Source organism: Cololabis saira, chromosome 5 (assembly GCF_033807715.1).
Source record: "Cololabis saira isolate AMF1-May2022 chromosome 5, fColSai1.1, whole genome shotgun sequence".
In the NCBI taxonomy this organism is placed as follows: domain Eukaryota; kingdom Metazoa; phylum Chordata; class Actinopteri; order Beloniformes; family Belonidae; genus Cololabis; species Cololabis saira.
The window spans coordinates 42,456,691-42,478,695 of record NC_084591.1 but is presented as its reverse complement, the minus strand read 5'-3'; the positions used below and the strand labels follow the sequence as shown (position 1 = coordinate 42,478,695).

General features: G+C 40.8%; 2 protein-coding genes across 6 annotated transcripts in view; one reads left to right on the top strand and one right to left on the bottom strand.

Moving 5' to 3' along the window:
• The window catches only part of LOC133444415 (voltage-dependent calcium channel subunit alpha-2/delta-4-like), an 81,327-nt gene that overhangs the window by 41,899 nt on the left and 17,423 nt on the right, over positions 1 to 22,005 (top strand). For all 4 annotated transcript variants that reach the window (XM_061722192.1, XM_061722190.1, XM_061722191.1 and 1 more), the window contains 4 exons: positions 15,721 to 15,782; positions 17,799 to 17,813; positions 17,929 to 17,973; positions 18,068 to 18,130. In XM_061722192.1, coding sequence (XP_061578176.1) covers positions 15,721 to 15,782; positions 17,799 to 17,813; positions 17,929 to 17,973; positions 18,068 to 18,130 — 185 coding nt within the window. The remainder of the gene's footprint in view (positions 1 to 15,720; positions 15,783 to 17,798; positions 17,814 to 17,928; positions 17,974 to 18,067; positions 18,131 to 22,005) is intronic.
• Positions 139 to 12,674, bottom strand: LOC133444416 (leucine-rich repeat and transmembrane domain-containing protein 2-like). 2 transcript variants are annotated; one of them, XM_061722194.1, is made up of 4 exons: positions 12,378 to 12,674; positions 5,564 to 5,680; positions 3,572 to 4,255; positions 139 to 2,517 (listed from the first exon to the last, which is right to left on the bottom strand). In XM_061722194.1, the coding sequence occupies exons 2-4, from the start codon at positions 5,598 to 5,600 to the stop codon at positions 2,039 to 2,041; spliced, it is 1,200 nt and encodes a 399-aa protein (XP_061578178.1). In that variant the 5' UTR covers positions 5,601 to 5,680; positions 12,378 to 12,674; the 3' UTR covers positions 139 to 2,038. The 2 variants fall into 2 exon arrangements, with proteins under 2 accessions (XP_061578178.1, XP_061578179.1); XM_061722195.1 differs by lacking the exon at positions 12,378 to 12,674 and adding an exon at positions 11,586 to 11,623.

The following is a 22,005-nucleotide window of genomic DNA, read 5'->3' as shown; positions in this document are numbered from 1 at the left end:
TTCCCCGCATAGTATTTCCATGATTCAAAGGACTGACTAAGAGCAGTTCTTTATTAATACATCACACATTTGCACAACTCCTAATGAAATGCTTTTCTTACAACAATGTTTATGTTCCGTGTCAAATGTTGACCTGTGTGTAAGCTATTCCGTAAGGACTTTCAACTCCCAATTTTAGAAATTCATTCCATAATTTTAATGACCAATGAGTTTCACTCAGGTACAGTATGTTATGAGCAGGTTATTTGAGTTGAGTGAGTGAAACAATATTTGAGATCATAAGGCCACAGGTTTTCATGACCGTTCATGAATAATAGCAATAAACAAATGAGGCGAATTGCCAAACCACATCAACATGAGTTTGTTTTTTGTTTATTTAAAATCTTGGGTCACTTGTTTTGGGCTTATTTTCGGAGCCTGAGTCGTTTAATTTCCTCATGAGCTCTGAAAACCCTGGTACTAGCTTCTTCGGCTCATCCCTGCCCCACAGAGCTGCTGGTTGACGTTTACAGTGGAATATTCTGTGTCTCCTGTTGACTTAAGAGTGAAATCAAAACGTACTGTTGTGTTTAGCCAACGCTAGGATAACACAAACTGCTGGTTGCTTCGCTAAGCACAGTAGCATGATTACTACGAATGAGTAGCCATTGGCTGAGCCAACTGTGTTTGACTGCTAAGATAATTCCTCTACCTGTATATCCTTGTCTTCACTTAAATGCATGAAATTTATTTAAACAGCTTATGAAAAATATTTTATTCTGTTTCAGCGGCTACATTTCAGAAGAATACAATTTTCATCTGTTACATGTCACGATTCTGAGGTTGTCTTATTAAGTATACCACCTTTATGTGAATGTGCTTGTTGCCTAATGGATAAAATTTCATGCAGTGTCTACCCAGTACACTTTATTAAAATCATTAAAGCCAAATAACCCCAAGGGTTGCTCTTAGTTTAACCCAAGATGCTTGTCTTGAAGCAATATAAACTTTTTTTACGACCTTATTAATGGAATCTACAGTGGGGGTATTCCTCACCAACACTTTTTTAAATAAATTCTACCATTGGAAATGATTCATGATTCATGGCCTCGCGAGATTAGAAAGTTATTTAAACATCTTGTCACACAAGCTGTGCTACCATCATTAAAAAGAACTGGTATCATTTGCCTCTGTTGGTCTTAATATCATTGGCTAAATCTGTTATTGAACAATCAACTTTCATGTGTCTTATAGAAGAGTGCAATTTAGATAAATAAAGTTTACTATCCTCAGCCTGATTAAACAGTCTTGGAGTAAAATTTTACACAATTTTACATTTACTTATGAAGAAAAAAAATCAAAAGAAAGAGTCACATAACTTTTATGTTAAGCTAAGAAAATGCAAACTGTTGTAGCAAAAAGCTTAACCTCTAGGTTACAGTTGAAGTAAAGTTGTTCTTTACTACTACTACTACTACTATGACTACTACTACAACTTAAAGTAGTATTCTCTAAAAAACTTGTGCTGAAGTATCTGTTTTCTTGGGAACATCGACAGGATATCCAACAAAGGATAGAAGAAAGTATAAATAGAAAATATATACAGTCAAGCTGGAAAAATATAATTCTGTGCAGCAAACAAATATCAAACAATCATCGACATCTGTATTCTTGGACATTTAGCTTGTGCTTGTTGCTTCTATTCAGTTATAAAAGACAGCTTGAACACAAAAGTAATTTAACATTTTTAAAGAAGAAGAAAAACACTAATGAAAGAGCTTTTAGTTGCAGAAGTGCCAGACAGCAGCTTCAGGGGAGTTTAAAAAACTGGCTGAGGGATGCAGCACAGGGAATAACAATCCACAGAGCATCCATACATTAAAAGAAGTGCTGCAGTATTCCAGCCCCACCAACTCTAGTCGGGACCTTGAGCTGAACAGTTGGTCCCTGCCTGGATAGTTTCAGGAGAGTAACAGGCTTTTTCCCATCACAGAAGAGCTGAAGAGAAGAAGCAGCAAGATTGTTGGGGAAGGATTTAACATTAGTATGCATAGTTATGTCAGAAGCTGCTGATTCGATAGCTGTGCACAAAGTCACAGGCTTCGTTGGGGGGGGCCTTCGGTGTGTCAGGTGATGGCATTGGCCCATCCTCTAGGTCGGTATCAGCCCCAGACTCCACCATTAGAGGCTGTCCTCGGTTCTTAATTTCTCTCTGGTACCTCGCCATCAGCGAAGCGTAAATACAACCATAAGTTGCTGCAACGACCATCATGATGCACACGGTTCCACAAACCACACCCGCAACTATTTGCGTGCCGTGTGCCCGACGCACGCTGATGGGCCGGTAATGCTGGCGAACGCATTCATCGGTGCTGCTGGCCCGTCCGAGCAGGCAGGGGGGTCGAGTGGCACGATCCGACGCAGCCTCCTTAGTTTGATTCTGCAGGCAGTAGTTGAACATCTCTGCTGGCACACTGCGGATGTCCCTGCCCTTCAACTCCCTCGGCACACTGCACTGCATCACATCCACCTGCCCATCTATAAAACAGCCGTAGATGGAAAACAAAAGGAGAGGGAAGAGAACAATAAATGAAAAGGTAAGCAGATCAAAAGGCAGAGTAAGAAATCTTGAGAGACACAGAAGATAGAAAGAGATGAAGGTCGCTGTATCATATATCTGTCATATATCCGTCCTTCAAAGTGGTGATTAATTGCTTTGATAATGCAGTGGGGGGGGGAGTGAGGGAATTGTATATAGATTTCAGAGTTTCTCTATTACTTTAAACCAGTACTCGAGATGAGGGGGGATGAGGGGGGATGGCATCCCCCCTGAAATAAAAACGCAGAAAATCATCCCCCCCCTGAAATGTCGAGAAAAAAAGTCAAAATTTTGTGGAAAAAATCAAATGTCGAGAAATAAGTCTCATTACACTTAAAACAAGAGTCATTACCAGAAAAATAACTTATTTGAAAATTTTCACCTGTTTCAAGTACATTTTCACTTGAAATAAGTAGAAAAATCTGCCAGTGGGACAAGATTTATCTTCTTATTACAAGCAAAAAAATCTTGTTCCACTGGCAGATTTTTCTACTTATTTCAAGTGAAAATCTACTTGAAACAGGTGAAATTTTTTTTTTTTTTTGCAGTGATGAGTCTTGTTTTAAGTGTAATGCGATTTTTTTTTTTTCTAAAATGAAACATTTTAACTAGAAATAAGATTTTGAGTTTTTGCAGTGATCCATTTTACTTATCCTGTGAAGGACAGAGTCATATTGATAAGTTCAGAAAAGTGTTTTTAATTGTTGTGTTTTGATGTATTTGATGTAAGCCCAGTGGATATTTAAAGCTTACAGAAGGCTGCATTTAACTGCTGCTATGTCATTCCTGCAGTATTTCTGCAGGTGTTTTGGTCAGTGCTATTATTTGTAATATATTATATTATTTGTAATCAGCACAAATTATCTGTCCCCATATGATAAAATCCACCATCCCCCCTGATTATTTTTTTTACAACTCGAGTACTGCTTTAAACCAGCTCTAAAATGATTTGTATTGAGTGTGTGACAAGTGGTGAAGTCTTACCCTACTCACCCCTGTAAAGTAGCCACTCCATCCAGTGCTTGAAGTCCCTTAAGCTACAGTCACACTGCCAGGGGTTTCCCACCAGCAGCAGCTTCTGCAGCCCCTCTAGGTGCTGGAACGTGACTCTGTCCAGGGCCACGAGGCGGTTGGCGGCCAGGGACAGCCAGGTGAGTCCCTGGAGCCGGTCCAGTAAGCCCTTGGGCAGCCACATGAGACCGTTGGAGGACAGGTCCAGGCCCTGGAGCTGCCACAGACCCCTGAAAACGTCCTTGCTCAAACCAATACCCCCCTGGCCTCTGCTCCAGTCTGTGACTATTGCCGTACTGCTGTTGAGGTCAGAGGTGGCCAGACGTGTGCCGAGGTAGTTAGATGAAAGATTCAACCAGCGCAGGCTGCTCAAGCCTGAGAAAGCTCCAGTCTCTATGCTGTAAAAATGGTTCTGGGAGAGATCCAGGAGCTCCAAGCTGCTGAGGTTGAATTCATCATCGTTCCACAGGGAAGAGAGGTTGTTCTTGGAAAGGAGGAGAGCAAGGAAGTCGTGGCCAAGCAGTTTTAGGATGGGACTGAGAGAGAGGAGGCCGACATTAGAGCAGTCAGTTGTGTTACTGTAGCAGGTACAGACACTTGGGCAGCCGCTGACTGAGGCCAGAAGTCCCATTAGAACCAAAACCCAACTGACTGAAGTCATGCAGACTGAAAGAGATGAGAAACAGTTGGAAGAAGTTAGTGTTTTAATCTTACAAAAACAAAATACAAGAGAGATGTTTAGATCTATGTCTCCTTGTAGCACCCTATAATGTAATAATTTCCTGAAAATGTAATAACGCCTGAAAATGTCATAAAATTTGCACTTAACTCAATCAAAAATGCAATAAAACCCAATAATGTAATAACTTAACCAATAATGTAATAACATTTCCTGACTGATATTGTAATAAAATTTTTACCGATAATGTAATACCTTATTACATTATTGGGAATTTATTACATTTTCAGGTTGGGTTTTTTTTTTTTTTTTCCAAAACTGATAATGTAATACTTGACAAATAATGTAATATATATGTTCATTTTCAGTCCAGAGTTCTACATTTTGTGTTTTAAGTATCTAAGAATGTTATATACGCTTGAAACACCAGAATTACTATTGGGTTAAATTGCAGATTTTGAGTACCATGTAATAAATTCCCAAAAATGTAATAAAGTATTACATTATCGGTAAGAATGTTATTACGATATCCGTCAGGTTATTTGATTACCTTATTGGTGAAGTTATTACATTATTGGTTTTATTACATTTTTGATTGAGTTAAGTGCAAATTTTATTAAATTTTCAGGCATTTTCAGGAAATTATTACATTATAGGGTGCTACACTCCTTTCTGCTGTCATTTTATCCATGAACCTTGACTTTACTAGTTCCGTTATTAAAGGCAATGAATCCATGCCTTCTATCTGTTTGCTTAACTCCTTATGACCGACTGGAGCACAGGAGCTCACAACTGCGTATTGACTTATAAATGTGGTATTTGCTTGACCTGATTAATCCCTTTGTAATATAACCATACCACCAACTAATCAAGCTCATATTTGTTTGAAGATTTATCGGATACAGAGAAAAAGAAGAAAATTGACATGCCTATGAATTCTGTCTAAAGGCAAATTTTGACATGAAATTTCCATAAAATCTTGCTCTCCCAGTATTGTCCTGTAAGTCTTATTACATTTGGAGAATAAGAACTGCACTGGAATTGCAACAATGGTGGGAACAGGATGAAAGAAACACATTTTAAACCTGATATAAAGGGTGCTCTACTCATTCAACATCTATGGATTTTTTATGAATGCAGAATACTGTACAAACTTGTATATTTTTAGATTCTGGGCAATGTGCCCAAGCTATCCATCAATGTTTCTGTCCAAGAGACGAGTAGCATTTTTAAACTGTCATTTTGAATAAAAGCTGCAACTGATCTCTACAGTGAGGAGAAGTGTTGAAGCTCACCCAGATTATTTTGTTTACTCTGGTTAAAGTTCTTCATGTCTGCAACGTCAACTCCAGCGTAAATCCAGGCTGGCAGCTTCAGTTTTATGCTGAGTCACAACATCAACAGAGAACATTCTGAAAAGGAGAAGATGGAGAAAATGGTGTTACTTGAAGAATCACAACATTGTGAAAAGAAAGTAAATTAATTAAGGCAGGGGATCCATGTTTTTTTTTTTTATTAAAGATTAAAAAATTCTTATTAAACCTTGTCTTTTTTAAGAGATTATATAATTGCTTATTGGCAATTTAAATTATTTCATTTTATATAGAACGTGACAAATTTTCTGTTACCCATCCATTGGAAAAAGAAAAACCTGAAATTACTAAAAAAAATGTATCAGACATTGCTTTTGAGTTGTGGTTCAACAGAATAATTAAGGAAACAAACTTATAAAACTGGCACAGAAACTTGACCATAACTTGACCATAGTGTCATGTTAAAGTGTGTCTTGTAATTGGCACCACAGGCCTCTTCAATCTGCAGTCGGTCAATTTAACTATGCAAAGGGTTAAAGGTCACTCTGAAGATCGGAAAGAACATTTTCAGTTCATAGCCACAACTGTTTATTTAAATAACATCTGACATGAGTTTCCTTGAGTAATCAAAAAACTGATCATATAATGCACATTTCAGATACTTCTGAACAATGACATGTCACATTTGTGTCAGGAAAGTATATTCATGATCTGAATAGATTTTAATGTGATCAGATTAGGCATAATTTATACACATGACACCCTGATGGTTTTTAAAGAGTATTGGGATTTTAATTTGTTTTTTACGTCAGTCAGCCTATAATCTTATCCTTCCGCAAATCACAAATAGTCCATATGTTCATACTTCACACAAAATACCTTGGGTTGTTAATTTTATAAGCTGTTATTTATTTGCAAATATCAATTTTCTTAATAACGAATTGGATACTGAACATATTCTATTCACATTACATTAGGAAGTGAAGAAAGTGATGCAGAACTCAGACAGACACTCCCCTGCACACACACACACACACACACACACACACACACACACACACACACACACACACACACACACACACACACACACACATACGCATGCACTCTGGTCATCAAGTAATTACCAAGATTTAAAGGTTGATATTAATTGCTTAAAATAATTTCTAGCTGCTCCCATTCCTGGGAGTACATTTTTTTCCCTTTTTAAGATTTATCATCTGATTGGAAGGATTGACTGCACTCTTATTTCCTAGCTTGAATGTTATTTGAAGTGAATACAATTCATTGAATACAATTAGCATTTTTGCTCCCAGAACTGCACCTAAATGACAGTGAATATTGAGACAAATATAGATCTAAATTAATTGTTATTCATGCAATTTTCTCCATTGTCAACTCTGGACTCTCGACGTAACAATAGTGTTGCACTTTTCTCCGAGTATGTGCATATATTTATTATATGATTGCAATAAAATGTTCAGTTCTAGCAAAGTAAAATGGGGAGATCACTTCCATTTACTATCCACTTTCATGGTAAATCACAGTATAACTCCAGTGATGATGGCTTTTTTTATAGTCAACATATTCATAGTTGACCGAACCAACTCTGAACAGCTTTCCGACATCTCCCAGTTTCTTAACTCAGAGCTTGTTGAGCCTCGTTTGTGAAGCAGGCACCAGAATTGTAGAGCTCAGTGCTCTAGTTGGAGTTTGGGGCTTCAGAAGTCGCTTAAAGCGCTTAAAAACAAACAAAATCTATAAAATATAGGCTCTAAGGGTTAGGAAAATGGTTAGCCCTTGGAGGGAACTGAGAGCCTTCGCTCTGGCTTGGGTCATTTTGCTTTGCAAGGGGTTAAAGCCCTAACTTGTCCTTTAATTTAAAGCTTTTGACTTGTCCTCAATTAGTTTTTTCTTGCTTAGCGAATAAATACAAAGCTCTTAACAATAAAATGGATTATTCATCTTTATGCTCGTCCTCCACCATCGTCATGGGAAAAAAGTTATTGTCAACATTTTTTCTCCTTATCTCTTGCTCAATATTCTCAGATATATTGGAAATAGAGTACAGTCCCTGTCCAGAGTTTAATGCAATATATCATATTTTATTGGGTGTATATATTATTTGATGATTCTTTGCTTTGGTTGCACTCTATCGTATTTTCTATCGTAACCACATTTTTGATAGTTTCGGGCACTCAGAATATTGTGTGTGCAGAAGAGGTGAAGCTGCAGACAAAAAGGAAAAGTGCTGTCACTCCATCGTCAGTCCTGGAAAGAGCTAGAATAACTCTGCCCTGAGGGTTTTTTTCCCTTAAGTAGGTCTTTCTTTTGTCATATTGCTATAAAATTGCCAGTCACTCTCCTGCATACAACATGAAGCTTGCAGGTGCCTTTAGGCCACATCCGACTGTACAAGCAAGAGACATTACTTGAAGGGAGAGTTGGTCTTGAGACTTTGCAGAAAAAGAGAGTATTTGGAATCAAGGGACAACATTCTAAGCTCTTAAAAAGATATTTAAGTGAATAATTTATGTGTGCTGATGCTGATGAAGTGGTGATTATATTAGAATCCTGAGGTGGCTGTGGAAGGATAAGGATTTATCTGTAATATATAGCTGGCTATACCCATTAATTATGTCGTTTTTTTTGTGATATTTTACCCTGATGCTAATAAAATGCCAGCATTGTCGGCTCCTGACAAATTTAGTAGTAATGATGATGATTCAAGTGACCCGTTCAATAGTTGATTAATAGGTAGCAAGTCAGCTGTCACAATTTGTTTTTGGCTTTTTTTTCTCGTCAACTCATTTAGCAAGATTGCAAGATAAAGATTTTCCCTTTAGCTGCATTTGCCACATACTAGAAATCAATTTACCGTGATTGTTTGGATGACAATTTATCCTCATTGCTACACAGAGTGAAGGAGAGTCTTTCAATAAAAAAAACGGAGTTAATCGCTTCACTCGGCATACTAACCTTAAAAAAGGACCAGCGTGTGGTGGATACGATAGCTATCTTCATGTTACGTAGGACAAAAGCACGTTGGGGCGAGCCCTACCCGAAACCATACAGATTGCATTGTAAGACCAGAAATTTGAAGAAAGAAAAACTGATTTTACATTAGAGTGAATGGGAGCAGTTGGGCGATTTTCAACCTGGCTGAAATCGCCCCCAGGGGGCGGTACCTCATGGAGCATGGCCTTACGCTGATTGGACAGTGACACACAGACCAGCTGAAACTGTCTAAAACTGTCACTACCACTGTAACTCCGTGAATATATGAAACGGAACAAAAAAAATGTTTTTTTTCTTCCATTTGCGGTGCGTCACCCAATCGTTCCTTATGGACAAACCGCCACTGATTGTCGGTGTAATTGAAACATAATGGGACATACGTTTTTATATTGAGGAATTGTAGGCTACACTTCTAATTTGCTGATTGATACTTGTGGCAGAGTGGAGGAGCTGCAGCCACTCAGGCCAACGGGCCACACCTGTGTCCCGTCAACCTCTCCACTCTGCCAGCTCATAAGAGGAGAAGCTGCTGCTGAGACTGGTGGGGTCAGACTGAGCTGAAGCTGTGCTCGTGCACGTGTGTCCTGGGTGTTTTGAGAAATAAAGAAGGGTTCTGCACAACCTCCGTGTCCTCCTCTATCCTGTCGGTCGGGCCCCGTGGCACTCACCGTGCTACACTGGCGCCCAACGTGGGGCCTGACGGGATGGAAAAGGGAGGCACGGAGCGGGCCCTGGACGCGCTCGCCCGGGCCATGGCGGACATGGCGGCCGCCTTCCGGGACCAGGGCGAGCGGCAGCTGGCCGCCATAGAAGCCCTGGTCGCGGGGCGACCCACCCCTGCGCCCCGTCTGAAGTTCGCCGCAGCAACGCGGGAGGAGCTGGCGGCGCCGCAGCTGAGAGGCCGGGAGGCAGAAGCTGCGGGCCGCCAAGCGACGGCTCCCGAGACGGCGGGGCCGACGGAGCGACCCATCCCGGCTCCACGCCTGAGGTTTGCCGTGGCAGCCCTGGCGGCGCTGCAGTCGACCGGCCGTGAGGCAGTCGCTGCAGGCCGCCAGGCGACGGCTCCTGGGATGGAGGCGGAGTCTGAGGCGGAGTCGGCTGCGATGGCGGAGATGGGGGCGGAGTCGGCTGCAGAGGTGGACGAGGACCAGCAGGGCGGCGCGACGGAGGAGGCGGTGTTAGGCACACCAGCTCCAGACCAGGGCTGCGCCGTGGAGGAGGCGGTCCTGGAGGCGGACCAGCGGCCGGCGAGGGTCCGCGTCATGGAGGAGGGGGTGGTCCTGGACGCACCGTCGGACCCGAAACCACCATGGGCCCGGTACCGAGAGCGGCGTTCTCGGCCGTCGGCCTGTCGCCGAGGACGGCCGCCCGACTGTTCCCGCTGGTCGGCCTGTCGCCGAGGACGGCCGCCCGACTGTTCCCGCTGGTCGGCCTGTCGCCGGGGACGGCCCCCCGACTGTTCCCGCTGGTCGGCCTGTCGCCGGGGACGGCCGCCCGACCGGGGCGGGGAGGGGAGTAGGCTCGGCCGGACGGACCCCGGCTCGAGGTTGGTGTTGGGGGTGTGTGGCAGAGTGGAGGAGCTGCAGCCACTCAGGCCAACGGGCCACACCTGTGTCCCGTCAACCTCTCCACTCTGCCAGCTCATAAGAGGAGAAGCTGCTGCTGAGACTGGTGGGGTCAGACTGAGCTGAAGCTGTGCTCGTGCACGTGTGTCCTGGGTGTTTTGAGAAATAAAGAAGGGTTCTGCACAACCTCCGTGTCCTCCTCTATCCTGTCGGTCGGGCCCCGTGGCACTCACCGTGCTACAATACTATTTTTAGATATATATATATACAGCTGCTCTTGGGTTTTAATCAATAGGACAATTTATCAATTGAAATCATAATACCATTCAGATTTTGATACTAATAATATTCTAATTATTGACCACTTGCATGAACAATTCCTGAATGTTTTGAGCTCTTCAAAGTAGAGTCCACGTAGAAGCTTGACTTGATGTATTTTTATTCATGTAAAGATCATGGTCCAAACATTGGACAAAGGCCTGTTCAATGAACATATGTCCATTGAAATATAGAATAGAACATATTTTAAGAAAAAATAAATAATTAATTTGTTTTGCAGGAAATGTCATATTAGGCTAAACTAAGACATCAATTGAATTATAATTGCAGGAAATGCCTTTCCAGAGCCATGGAGACAAAACAAACCCTTTAACCCTGCCTTGTCATTATTGTCATTATTATCAGACAGGTCTGACATTTTTTTTGTGTCCCTAATAGTAGCTCCATAATGTAGACATTTAAAACAGGCACATAAATACACATAAAACAACAACAACAACAAAGCAAAGACAATATGTATTAATAAACAGAATTAGACGAGAAAAAAGTAGTCATGGAACAACCAAAATATAAAACAAACAAAAACTGAATAAGACTTTTACATGTGAAAACCGCACTCTTATCCCTTTACCCACATGCTGACTCCCCGACCAATCAGTGGCCTGTAGTGTGACGTCAGATACGGCCAAACTCAGCCCACTTAGAACCTCAGGAGAATAGTTACAGAAAAGTATGAGCATTGTTACTCCTGCTAGGGGAGAAACAACAGCAAAGTCACAGGCCCTAACCCTTGGCCTGTGACTCTTTACTGCTTGTCACCTCCCTTTTTTTTTCTATTTCCCTACTTCTATGTTACTGGGTTTTTTTTTTCTTTTTTTGCAAGCATAATTTAATTTATGTGATGTCTAATTGTTGAACATAAAGCAGTGGGAAAGAATGGATTCAATCACTAAGATGTACAGAGGATGTCAACATAACTGACCTCACTCACTCTGCTTGTATTGTCATGCCATCACCCAACATGCTGTTTCCTTCATGCTTTTATATACATACATAATGTGTGTGTGCGTGCATTTGTGCGTGCATGCATGCAGTATACATACACAAATTTGTATGGCAAATTTTTCATGGGCGCAACTCACATACTCGGCGCTGCTGCTCATCTCCCGAATGCATGTTCTACAAATGTGAGAAATAAACAGGCTTTCCAACTATAAGATTTATTGCCAAGAAAGTATTGTAACAACAAAGAAATGATCTACCAAACACAAATTTCCTTACTTTTTGTGCTGTGCTTCTATCTGTGTGTGTGTGTGTGTGTATTATAAAGTGGGGGACTGTTATCTTAATTTCTAACTTGACTGGCTGGATTTTGTCATTGAAGTCCTGCGATGTTCCCTTCATTTGGAGTGCACTGCTCCAGTTTTCTAAGCTGTAGCTTGGCATCCCTGTAGCTGCTTAATGGCCTCTGACAGGCTCACTATCCCCCACCCCACCTCCACCCTCTTCCCTATGGCTGCACTTTTCTTCGTCCAGATCCAGTCAGAGATGAGCAGGAAAACAACAGAATAAAAGAAAAGTACCCAAACATAATTCACACATATTGCTGTGGGAAAACTTCTAAAACACTTGCATAAGGCAACACTGCTACAAAACCCAGTGCTCAGTTAGTATTAGCTTATTTTATAGGGATTCTGCATCCTGGTTGGAGTTTTTACAATAATCTAATCTGGTGGAAAGTGACAACAAAGTTTCCAAAATTTCATTTTAAGAGACCAAGTTAGAAAGAATCTCCCTCTTAATTCTGTGGATTCACACACTGATGGAAAAACATCTACTTTCAAATGTTCAATTATCTTATTGTCAATCAACCGTCTACACACACACACACACACACACACACACACACACACACACACAAACAAAACACTCACCGATGCCATGGCTTCTTGAGCCTTTTGCATAGAGAAAAAGTATTCCTCTTGTCTTTGATCCGTAGCTTCCACAGAGGTAACTGTTTTGGTAAAAAAAAGTGTCAGCTTAAAAAAAAAAGCTTGACTCCGAAGCTGACTTGCCCTCAAGGACACAAACTGTTCTTTACTTAAATTGACAGAAGCTCAATAGTGTGCTAAAGCCAGAAATCAGAAGCTGAACTTGAATCTGAGATCTAGTTCTCATCTAACACCTCTCATCATTGCCTACCTCTCTTTTTTTAAACATTTCTCTGAGCTTTCTCTCATAGTCTGAGTGGTCTGTCTAACACACACCTAGCCGACTGACTGAGGAGGGGCATGAAAGAGAGAAAGAGAGGGAGTGAAAAAGAGCCAGAGACCATATGATGCTGCTGATAGTGCGCACACACAGACACACACACACACACACACCCACACACACACACACACACAGGCACTTGTGCGTAGACATGCAGGAGTGGTTGCCCTGTCTGTGCTGTACAACTGAGTGAGTAATGTGCATTAATGCAGTTTGACGGAGATGGTGACTGTACAGTTTGTTACAGCTTTAGGCTGAGCCCTGAATAGAGAGAGAGAGAGAGAGAGACAGATGAGGATTAGTTTAAACCAAGCAGCACCCATCAAATTTCCATATTGACGCCATCCCAGGAGTAAAAACCTTGCAGTTTCTTGACTAGCCGCTGGAGGCTGGCTCCAAAATCTCTACTGATCCCCATGTGAAAATGTCCTTTAAAGAAATTTTACAGCAGAAATAAACCCAAACTAACCTAAAAAAAACAAGCAATAAACATACTGCTTGTTTGTAGTGAGACTCATGCACGAGATCACAGAATAAATTAGATAACATATTTCCATCACAACAGCCTGGTTCAAGAACTGTTTTGGTATCTATTGTTTGATCTCACATCAATTTACCACATCAAGTGAATGGCTGAGTAATACATTATTTCTATTTCTGTCGATTGACAGCCACTGCCTAGCCATTATCACTTCCTCATCAGTCGTCGTCATGCTACAAAGCTCGGCGACGTAAAACCATCCCCATCCAGTTTGTATTATTCCATCGTCACAAGTGAAACATTTATTGTTGTAAACGTCTGTCGCACACTGGCTGAATGAGCTGAAAACCACAGCTAACGGTCATTGACATAAGGTGGCTTTGTTCCAGTCTGTGTTTCATCTTCCTGGGCAACATTGCACGTGCTACAAGAAAAAATAAGCTTCGAAACCAAATCTTTAGAAAATTCTGCGTCATCGTAATCAGCTCTTCATACTTCCGCTCTGCAGCTGCAAGGAAATCTGCCAACTCTTGTTTTTTTTCGTCTCACAAGTTAAACCCGTTCACTGTAAAATGCAAAGCTCTTCAACATTCGGCTAACCCCCTCAGGTGATGGTTTGTGGTTGTTGCCCATAAGGGCATGACTTTAGTGCTCCAGCAGGCTGCAGAAGGAGGCAAGATTATATAGAAAGATATTGTTTCGGTATTCAATTTCTGATTGAAAAATGTTCTGCCTATTTATCAAGTTGATAGTTTTGTTTTGTTGTGTTTTGTTTGTTTTTCTTTTTGCTTCTGTTTTGCCAGAAGGCACTGGTTTTTAGAGCTTTTATACTGCCCAATACTGGATTAATGTACCTGTTACGTATTAAATACAATATATTGATTTGTAAAACCATAACTCTTTGTGAAACTGCACAAAACAAATCCTGCTTTTAGACAGCAGGTCAACTCTCTGTACGAGGTTACAGTCAAAATCCAATATAAGATTAGATAGGAATGACAACATAAAACACAGTTTGGGATTTGAAAAACTTTTATTGTGCTTGTAAAAAAGGCAAAAAGAAATGCCCATTTTCTGTCTTTTTTGTTTCATCAACTTGGACTAAATTAAGATAAAGAGCGACAATGTTAAAATATTTTTTTTATATAAAACAGTTTGTCTGTACATTTTTTCTTCTACATTAGATAAATAAAAACGAGACATTAGAAAAATATTAAATTAAATATTAAAAGTGGTCCCACACAACTGTGTAAGTAGGTGTTAAATATTAAGGATTCATTTTTGCATTGCATTGCATTTTGCATTTTTTTTAAAAAAAGCATCTTAACAATTACTTACTGCAATTGTGTGTAATAACTTGGCATAACATTTTTAAGTGACTCAAGTTTTATTAGGGCCCGAGCACTGACAGTGCGAAGACCCTATTGTATCTGTAGGAATTTTCCTTGTTTTTTTTTTCCTCCTTCTGACGAAATGAGGGCCTTTTTTCCCCCTAAACGTGCCCCAAAAGTCACCAAATTTTGCACGCAAGCCAGGCCTGGTGAACAATTTGATATTTAATGGTTTGCATTAATGGGCGTGGCCTAATGGCTCAACAGCGCCCCCTAGAAAACTTTGTGCCTCAAGCCCCACAATACGGTTTGATGTACATGCACGAAAATCGGTACACACCTGTATCATGTACCTACTTAAAGAAAAGTCTCTTGGCGCCATGGTCGAAACTGAACAGGAAGTCGGCCATTTTCAATTAATCGTGTAATTTTGCCGCAATTTATGCCATTTCTTCGGCCGTTTCTTCGCCCGAACCGTAAAGTGCACCCAGGTGTGTTATTCATGAAAATGTGCGTCTCCATCCTGCAACGATGCGCATTACTTTTCTCAGTCAAAAGCGTTACCGTGGTGACGCTAGATGCCAAAAAGCGCTCACTCCCCTTTCATCTGATTACTTCATATTTGATAGTTCCTACTTTCTGCCATAACTTTTGAATGATTTGACATAAATACTCATGGGTGGTGTCATCGGACTCGGTTTTGAGTCCTTGAACATAATTGGTGCAGGTTAGCCCCGCCCCTTCTTCTGATTGGTCGATATGTGATAGTTCCTACTTTCTGCCATAACTTTTGAATGGTTTGATATAGAGTCGTGGGTGGTTTCATCCGCTAAATGTCCAGGCCTGAAGAATCCACAAGTCATACAAGCTTCCACTGCAGCCCGAACCTGCACAAGGGTTAGGGCCCGTTCATCGCTGCTTGCAGCTTTAATTTTATTTGTAGTTTTTTTTGTAAAAATGAGCTGTTCTAAAGCAGTGGAATAGCCCTTTTGGCTTTTGCCAAAGACGGTTTCCCTTGACATTTCTGTTTACTGCAGTTAAATATTTCAAATGAAGTCATTAACTTCTGAAAGTGGAGGTCGATCTACCTGCTTCCTTCAATAACACAGCAAAGTGTTCAGTGCTGCCTCTGCAGAGTCCATCTTATTCTGCATCAATCTTAATGCTGTGTGTGTATGTGTTTTCTATTTTTAGCCATCGGGGTGCAGCTGTCCTTGGATTTGCTGGAAAAGAGGTTCTGGGCCATCGCCAAGCAGGTGACTAGAGGACTTTCACATACACGTCAGCTGATGTTGTTTTTGGGTACAATTTATCGACTTGCATTTATATCCTGTAAATTGACAATAATCCAAACTGACTCATACAAAACTTTTATTCACAAATAATCTAATCAGAAAAACACAGACATGGCACTATTTTTTTGTAAAGACTGATAATTTCTTTCCCCAATCAAAAGATAATGGGTAAATATGACTTCAATATTTTTTATTCCAAATAAAGGAAAATAAATAAATACACACATACATACCTCCTATCTCAAAATGTACAATCAAGTGCATTTGCCAAAGTTGAGTCTCTGAGACAAAAACATGTGGATTAATTAGGGCCCGAGGACGAGAGAGCAAGGAACCTATTGAAATTGTGCTGTTTACTATTATTATTAGGGCCCAGGCACAGGGTGCAAAATTTGTGATTTTGGGCTGATTTTTGTGATTTGCAGACCTTGTAACTGAACGAACTCCTCCCAGAGATTTAATCTGATCAACTTCATATTTGGCGTGTTTAATCTAAGGGCTTTGCTGAAGTTAAATTGCAGAGCTTTTGAGTTTTCGCCCATGATGTCTTGGCGAATTTTGACGTTTTGCCATCAAAATCCAAATTGCTCTTACTCAGTCCTGCATCGTCCCAGAGGCCTCAGATGTTCTGTGTATGATCAGAGTCCAGCTCTGAACATATCCATATGGTCATATTTAGTCATAGCGCCCCCTAGTTGCAACAGGAAGTGACTCGCTTGACATTTCGATGTGGCTTTTCTGACATGACGGTCAAAGAGATGTGAAACCTAGTCAAATTTTGATGCTTCGCCATGAGTGGGAAACTTGTTCTAACTTGCCTATGCGTTGTAAAATCTGAACCTCAGATTTTCTGTGTGTGATCAGAGTTGCCTCCCTCTATCCGAAGAGATCCATATTTGATTAATGTTCATAGCGCCACCTTGTTGTGACAGGAAGGATCTACCATAATTATTATGGTATATGTGCCCTACTTCCCAAAATGATCAGACATGTAAAACTCAGTAAAATACAGTTGATGAAGCCTCACAGAAATAATGGTGAGTGTGCATTTAATGGGAAAAGCTAGCAAAGTGATTGAAGGTGACTTTAACACTCTTGATTAAATATATTTTAAATTACAGAGTTTTTTTTTACATTATTAACATGTCACCATGAGAGTGTAGACAACTTGAGCTTGAACACATTCAGAATGTAAAAGTATGATGAAAATTTAAAAAAATAAGGTTGGAATTTTGATGTACGGTATTTGCGGCACTCCTAGTTAAGAAAGACAAGATGGTGTTGATGATGGTGTTACTAATTACATCAGTTGATCTGTGAAATGGTCAATTACTATGGGGTGGACAGAAGTTTCAGGGACACTGAAAAAATGTTGAAAATTATTACACAAATGGAATAAAGTTGATCAAAGTTATTAGTTTTATTGAAGAACATGAAGAAAAATTGGAAAATATAAAAATGTTTTTAACGTTGTGGCCTTTAACCACTTTTTGCATTCACTGAAGTTAATGGCGCAGCATGAGGGACATACCAAAATGGTGGAAATCTATTTCCAAAGGACTTCAAAAGAGTGCGTGTGTATGTGCGTGCGTGCGTGCGTGCGTGCGTGCGTGCGTGCGTGCGTGCGTGCACTGTTCTAAGATTATCGGGACTCACGACAGAGAGTACAATAAATACCCAATTCTTTTAGCTTCAAGTGTGGGGTCTCTGCAGAGAAAAAAAATCTCTTGAGATGAAAAAAAATCTTTGTGTACCCTGCTTTAGAAAGCTCTAAACAGCCCTAGAAGGGTGGTTAATATTTTCATTGTTTACTTTATGTGTCCCCACTTTCCTCTCATGACAGACCATTCATGATAGTACACAGATGCATAATTCTTATGTTAAAAATGTTTGGAATTATTCATAAGTTTTTCTTTGTCAAATGTCAGTCTTTGTTAATCTACAGATAATTTTTCTCTCCCCATTTTGTATTTCCAGCCCAGTGACACCGATGTAAGTAAATACTGATTATTGAATTATATTAAGTTGTATTTCAGTCATAATCTTGTTCTTTATAAGTTATTGATGTATACCTCCATAACTCTTAATTTCACTCTTTTTCTTTCAGTGTTCAACCATTGAAGGTGTATGTCCTCTCAGCTGCGAGAGTGCTGTAAGTAACCAGTTTACTGTCTGTCACCACCAAAACTCATTATATTATGTTGCAAACACATTACAAACATTTCTTTCTGTTGTTTCTTCGTCAGGATCTTAATTGTTTCTTGGTTGACAACAATGGCTTCATTTTGCTGTCTAAAGAGAGAAACGAGGTAAGCTTGACTTGTCCTGACATTCTCTACCCATCTCACCACTACGCTTTAAACAGCACTGTATTGCAAGATTATAAGAGTGGGATTTTCCTGTTTTGTTTTGGTTTTGGAACAATTTCATCTGATGTAATAGTCAAAATGCAGAAAACATTTAATAAAGATTAAGAGAGGAAAAAAATGTAATAAAGTTAATGGAGTGACTAAAGCTGCAACACTACAAAGGGCTGCAGACTGTGAATTCCAAAACATCTCTGTATTTCAGGGTCCAACACACTCCAGTTCAAGAGTGTGAGCTATTTTTTTTATTTTTTTAAGATTTATGATTGCCATTTTAAAAATAATCCATCCATATCCAAGTTTGGTTTTTGGGGACAACAGCCTCAGCAAAGAGGTGGGGGCACCTCCTGTAGTTCCTCCGGGGGAATACTGAGATGTTCAAAAGCCAGCCAAAAGATGCAATCCCTCCTGCATGGTGCGACTGACCGTGTCTTCGGGTGTCAGCCGTCCCTCCTCTCGTGTTGCCACCGTCGGGCTTTTCCTTCCCACCTTACTCCTTCTTCACCTTCCTCTCCAATTGTCTAATTGGCTGTGGATGTCCAGCGGGAGTGAAGATAGTGTCGCTGCATTGAGGTTGGGGGGCCTGGGAGTGGGACAGCCTTATTTCCAGGGTCCGGCCTGGGGCTCTGGTTGGCAGTGGTGAAGCAATGGGGAGGTGGGGGCCCTGGGTCCTGGTGCTCCTTGGTTGGTGGGTTACAACCAATGCTGGTCTGCCTGAGGGAGGTCAGGCATGGTCTGATATGGCGAGGATGTTGGTGGCAGTAACCAGTGATCCCAATAACTACTATTGTTATTTAGTAGCAGAGCACTTTCCAGCACTGTTTTCCAGGACCACAAGAAGACTGTGAACTGCTGTTTTCAGTGCATAAGAACTTAAAGAGAGTACAAACTTATTACTCAATCCCAAAGGCGCAGATAAGCTACCTTCCCTAAGTAGTCCCACTTCAGCTTGACGCCACTCACCATATCCAACCCCAGAATGAAACTACGTCCTTCTTACTTTCTTCATGCATATTTGTGTGAGTTGCAGTTGATCTGATTTGTCCCCCAAGGAGAGGGAGCATTGAGTATGTGGTTGGTTTGACTGAATCTGACAATGACTGACAATCTGTTTGGCAATTACCAGCTGTGATTAAGTTCTACTGGTCAAAACAGATTAACGAGCTTGCTAGTGTTTGCAGCTTTTATGGTTTGCAGTTTGGGATAACAAACTGGGATTATCCTGAATTTGTCAAATTGCTATGGATTATATGTCTAATTTTAAATGTCAATCAAAGAAAGCATGGGCTTGGTGTTCTGCAACAGGCTTCAAATTCCAGCTTCAGTTTTTTGTGTGGAATTTGCGTGTTTTCTGTGTTTCCGTTGATTACGTCACATTACTGCTTCCTCCCAGAGTCTAAAAAAAATGTATGTTAGGCCAATTGGTAACTCTAAATTGACCATGGGATTTAGTGTGAGCTAGTGGTTGTTTGTCTGCATGGCTCTGCGATGGACTAGTGGCCTGAGTAGAATGTTGTGTTCCAGCAGATCCATGTGACCATGAATATGATTGAAGTCAGTATAAAAAAGAATAAATGTGTTTAAACCCTATTTAATTCCAATTCATTATAATTGTGTCCATCCATCCATCCATTATCTATACCCGCTTTATCCTTTGCAGCGTCACAGGGGTCTGCTGGAGCCTATCCCAGCTAATTTCAAGCGAGAGGCAGGAGAACACCCTGGACAGGTCACCAGTCTATCTGAGGGACACATATAGAGACAAACAACCATGCACACTTGCACGTTACTCCGTTATTTCTGGCTACAGTGAAGCTTTTTTTCCCCACACACAGAGGAAACGTAGTGGGCGAGTGTGTGAGATATTGTCATTACAGCGATCCCTGGTTTTTCGCGGGGGTTACGTTCCAAAAAGAACCCGTGATAAGTGAAATTCTTTTTACAATTATTATAGAAGGCTTCAAATTGCGGAGATCAGCACCGCCTCGCACTTATTTCACTGCTCTGATGCTGCTGCATCCCGACTCTGTAGCGTCTTTTTCTCCGAAATCTCGCGGTGCAGGTGTTTTTTTGCAAATGCAAATCCATACAGTACCTGCTGAAATGAAAGCTAGAGGGGCATTAATGGGAGCATTTAAAATAATGTTTTTATTTACTGTAAAGTAACTAAAAAGTTACTTTTCATAGTAACGCATTACTTTTTGGTCTAAGGAACTGAGTTACTAACTGACTTACTTTTTAATGAAGTAACTAGTAATGGTAACTAGTTACTATTTTTCAGTAACTAGCAAAACACTGTTCATAAAAGACATTTTAACTAACAAAACCAACAGAATGCATTCAGTCCTTAGTCTTTCATCCTGGGGATGCATGGGGAAGTAGGGGAGAGTGGAAAGGGAAATTGTATTGGTTTTCTTTTTTTGATCCCAGAAAGACACCTCCAGCAGGGCCATGCTCAGGAAGCCATCTGGCCGATGACAGATGTCCATTGCACATAAACAAATCTCTTGCATCATCCCCAGCCCCATTTATTTTTCCATGAAAAGGGAGATGGCGTGTTTATCACCAACACAAGGGATCTTTGCAAGCCAGCGCATCTGGGCAGTGTATCAAAAAGTTGACCTCTGCTCATTTCTCAGCAAATAATGGCATTCAGCACAAGGCCAATCAAAGTTGTCAGCACTCTCTGCGCCATTGCCTTCGGGATGCTTCAGGTCAGTTGCTCTAGTGGGTTTACAGGAGTGTGAATATCAATAGTTGTTAGTTGTCACTTTCAGAGCCTTATGCAGTCAAAGTTCCTGCAAACATCTCAGACTTTTTAGATTATCACAGCACCTCTCGCAGTGTCAGGTCACCTTGTCAAAGGCTGTTGATGGTGCCACACACACATTTTAAATCAAATCAAACTTTGCAAACAGAAAAGGTGAGATTGGAGAGCCCTGCCAAGTGCCACCCGCATCTGAAATTGTGGGAGATTTTCCAACCATTTGAAATGACGGAAGCACAGGGGGGAAATCATATAAGAGAGAAATCCCTTTAATGAAGCTGTCTCCTAGGTTAAAATTAAAGACGACGTTCAGTAAATATAAGCATTCAACTCTGTCAAAAGCCTTCTCGGCATCAAGAGAGACTATGACAGTTGTGGCTTTTAAGTTTGTACCAAATTGAATAATATTTAGCAGTCTCCTAATAGTCCTAATACATCCTTGAATAAATCCAGTCTTGTCCAATGAAATAAAGTCTGGATCTACATCAATAAAAGCGATTGGTCTGTACGAGGAGCAATCCTACGATGGTCTGCCTTTCATCAGCATCAGCCAAATGTTGGTATCCATCATAGTATTTGGGAGGTGGCCAGAATTAAACGAGTGAGATAACATTTTAAGGAGAGTTCCTTTTACTTCCTTTTGTGAGATGGGGCTTATTAACCGATCTTTCTGGGTCTGAAAAACCTGAGGTGGAGTAATGGCTTTATATAAAGATTCTTAAAACCCTTGAAAGCATCTATCGATATCCTAACTAATCGACTATTTTACCTGTCCCATCTTTTATTCCATAAATAGCCTGTGAGCAGGGGCGGAGCAGGGGTCCCAGCCTAGGGAGGGCGAAGCATTCTAGATGGGCCCTTGTGGCCTAAACATCCCCGTTAAAACATAATCGCTAAAAATGCCACAGATCAGCCCCTCTGACACACAACCACAGCACGCAGGCGACACGGTCAGAACCATTCACATGAGGTTTCAGCACCATGGATTTACCAGTCATTATGTCAAACCTAATTATAAGCCTAATGCGGACTTTAAGATATAAGTATCAAA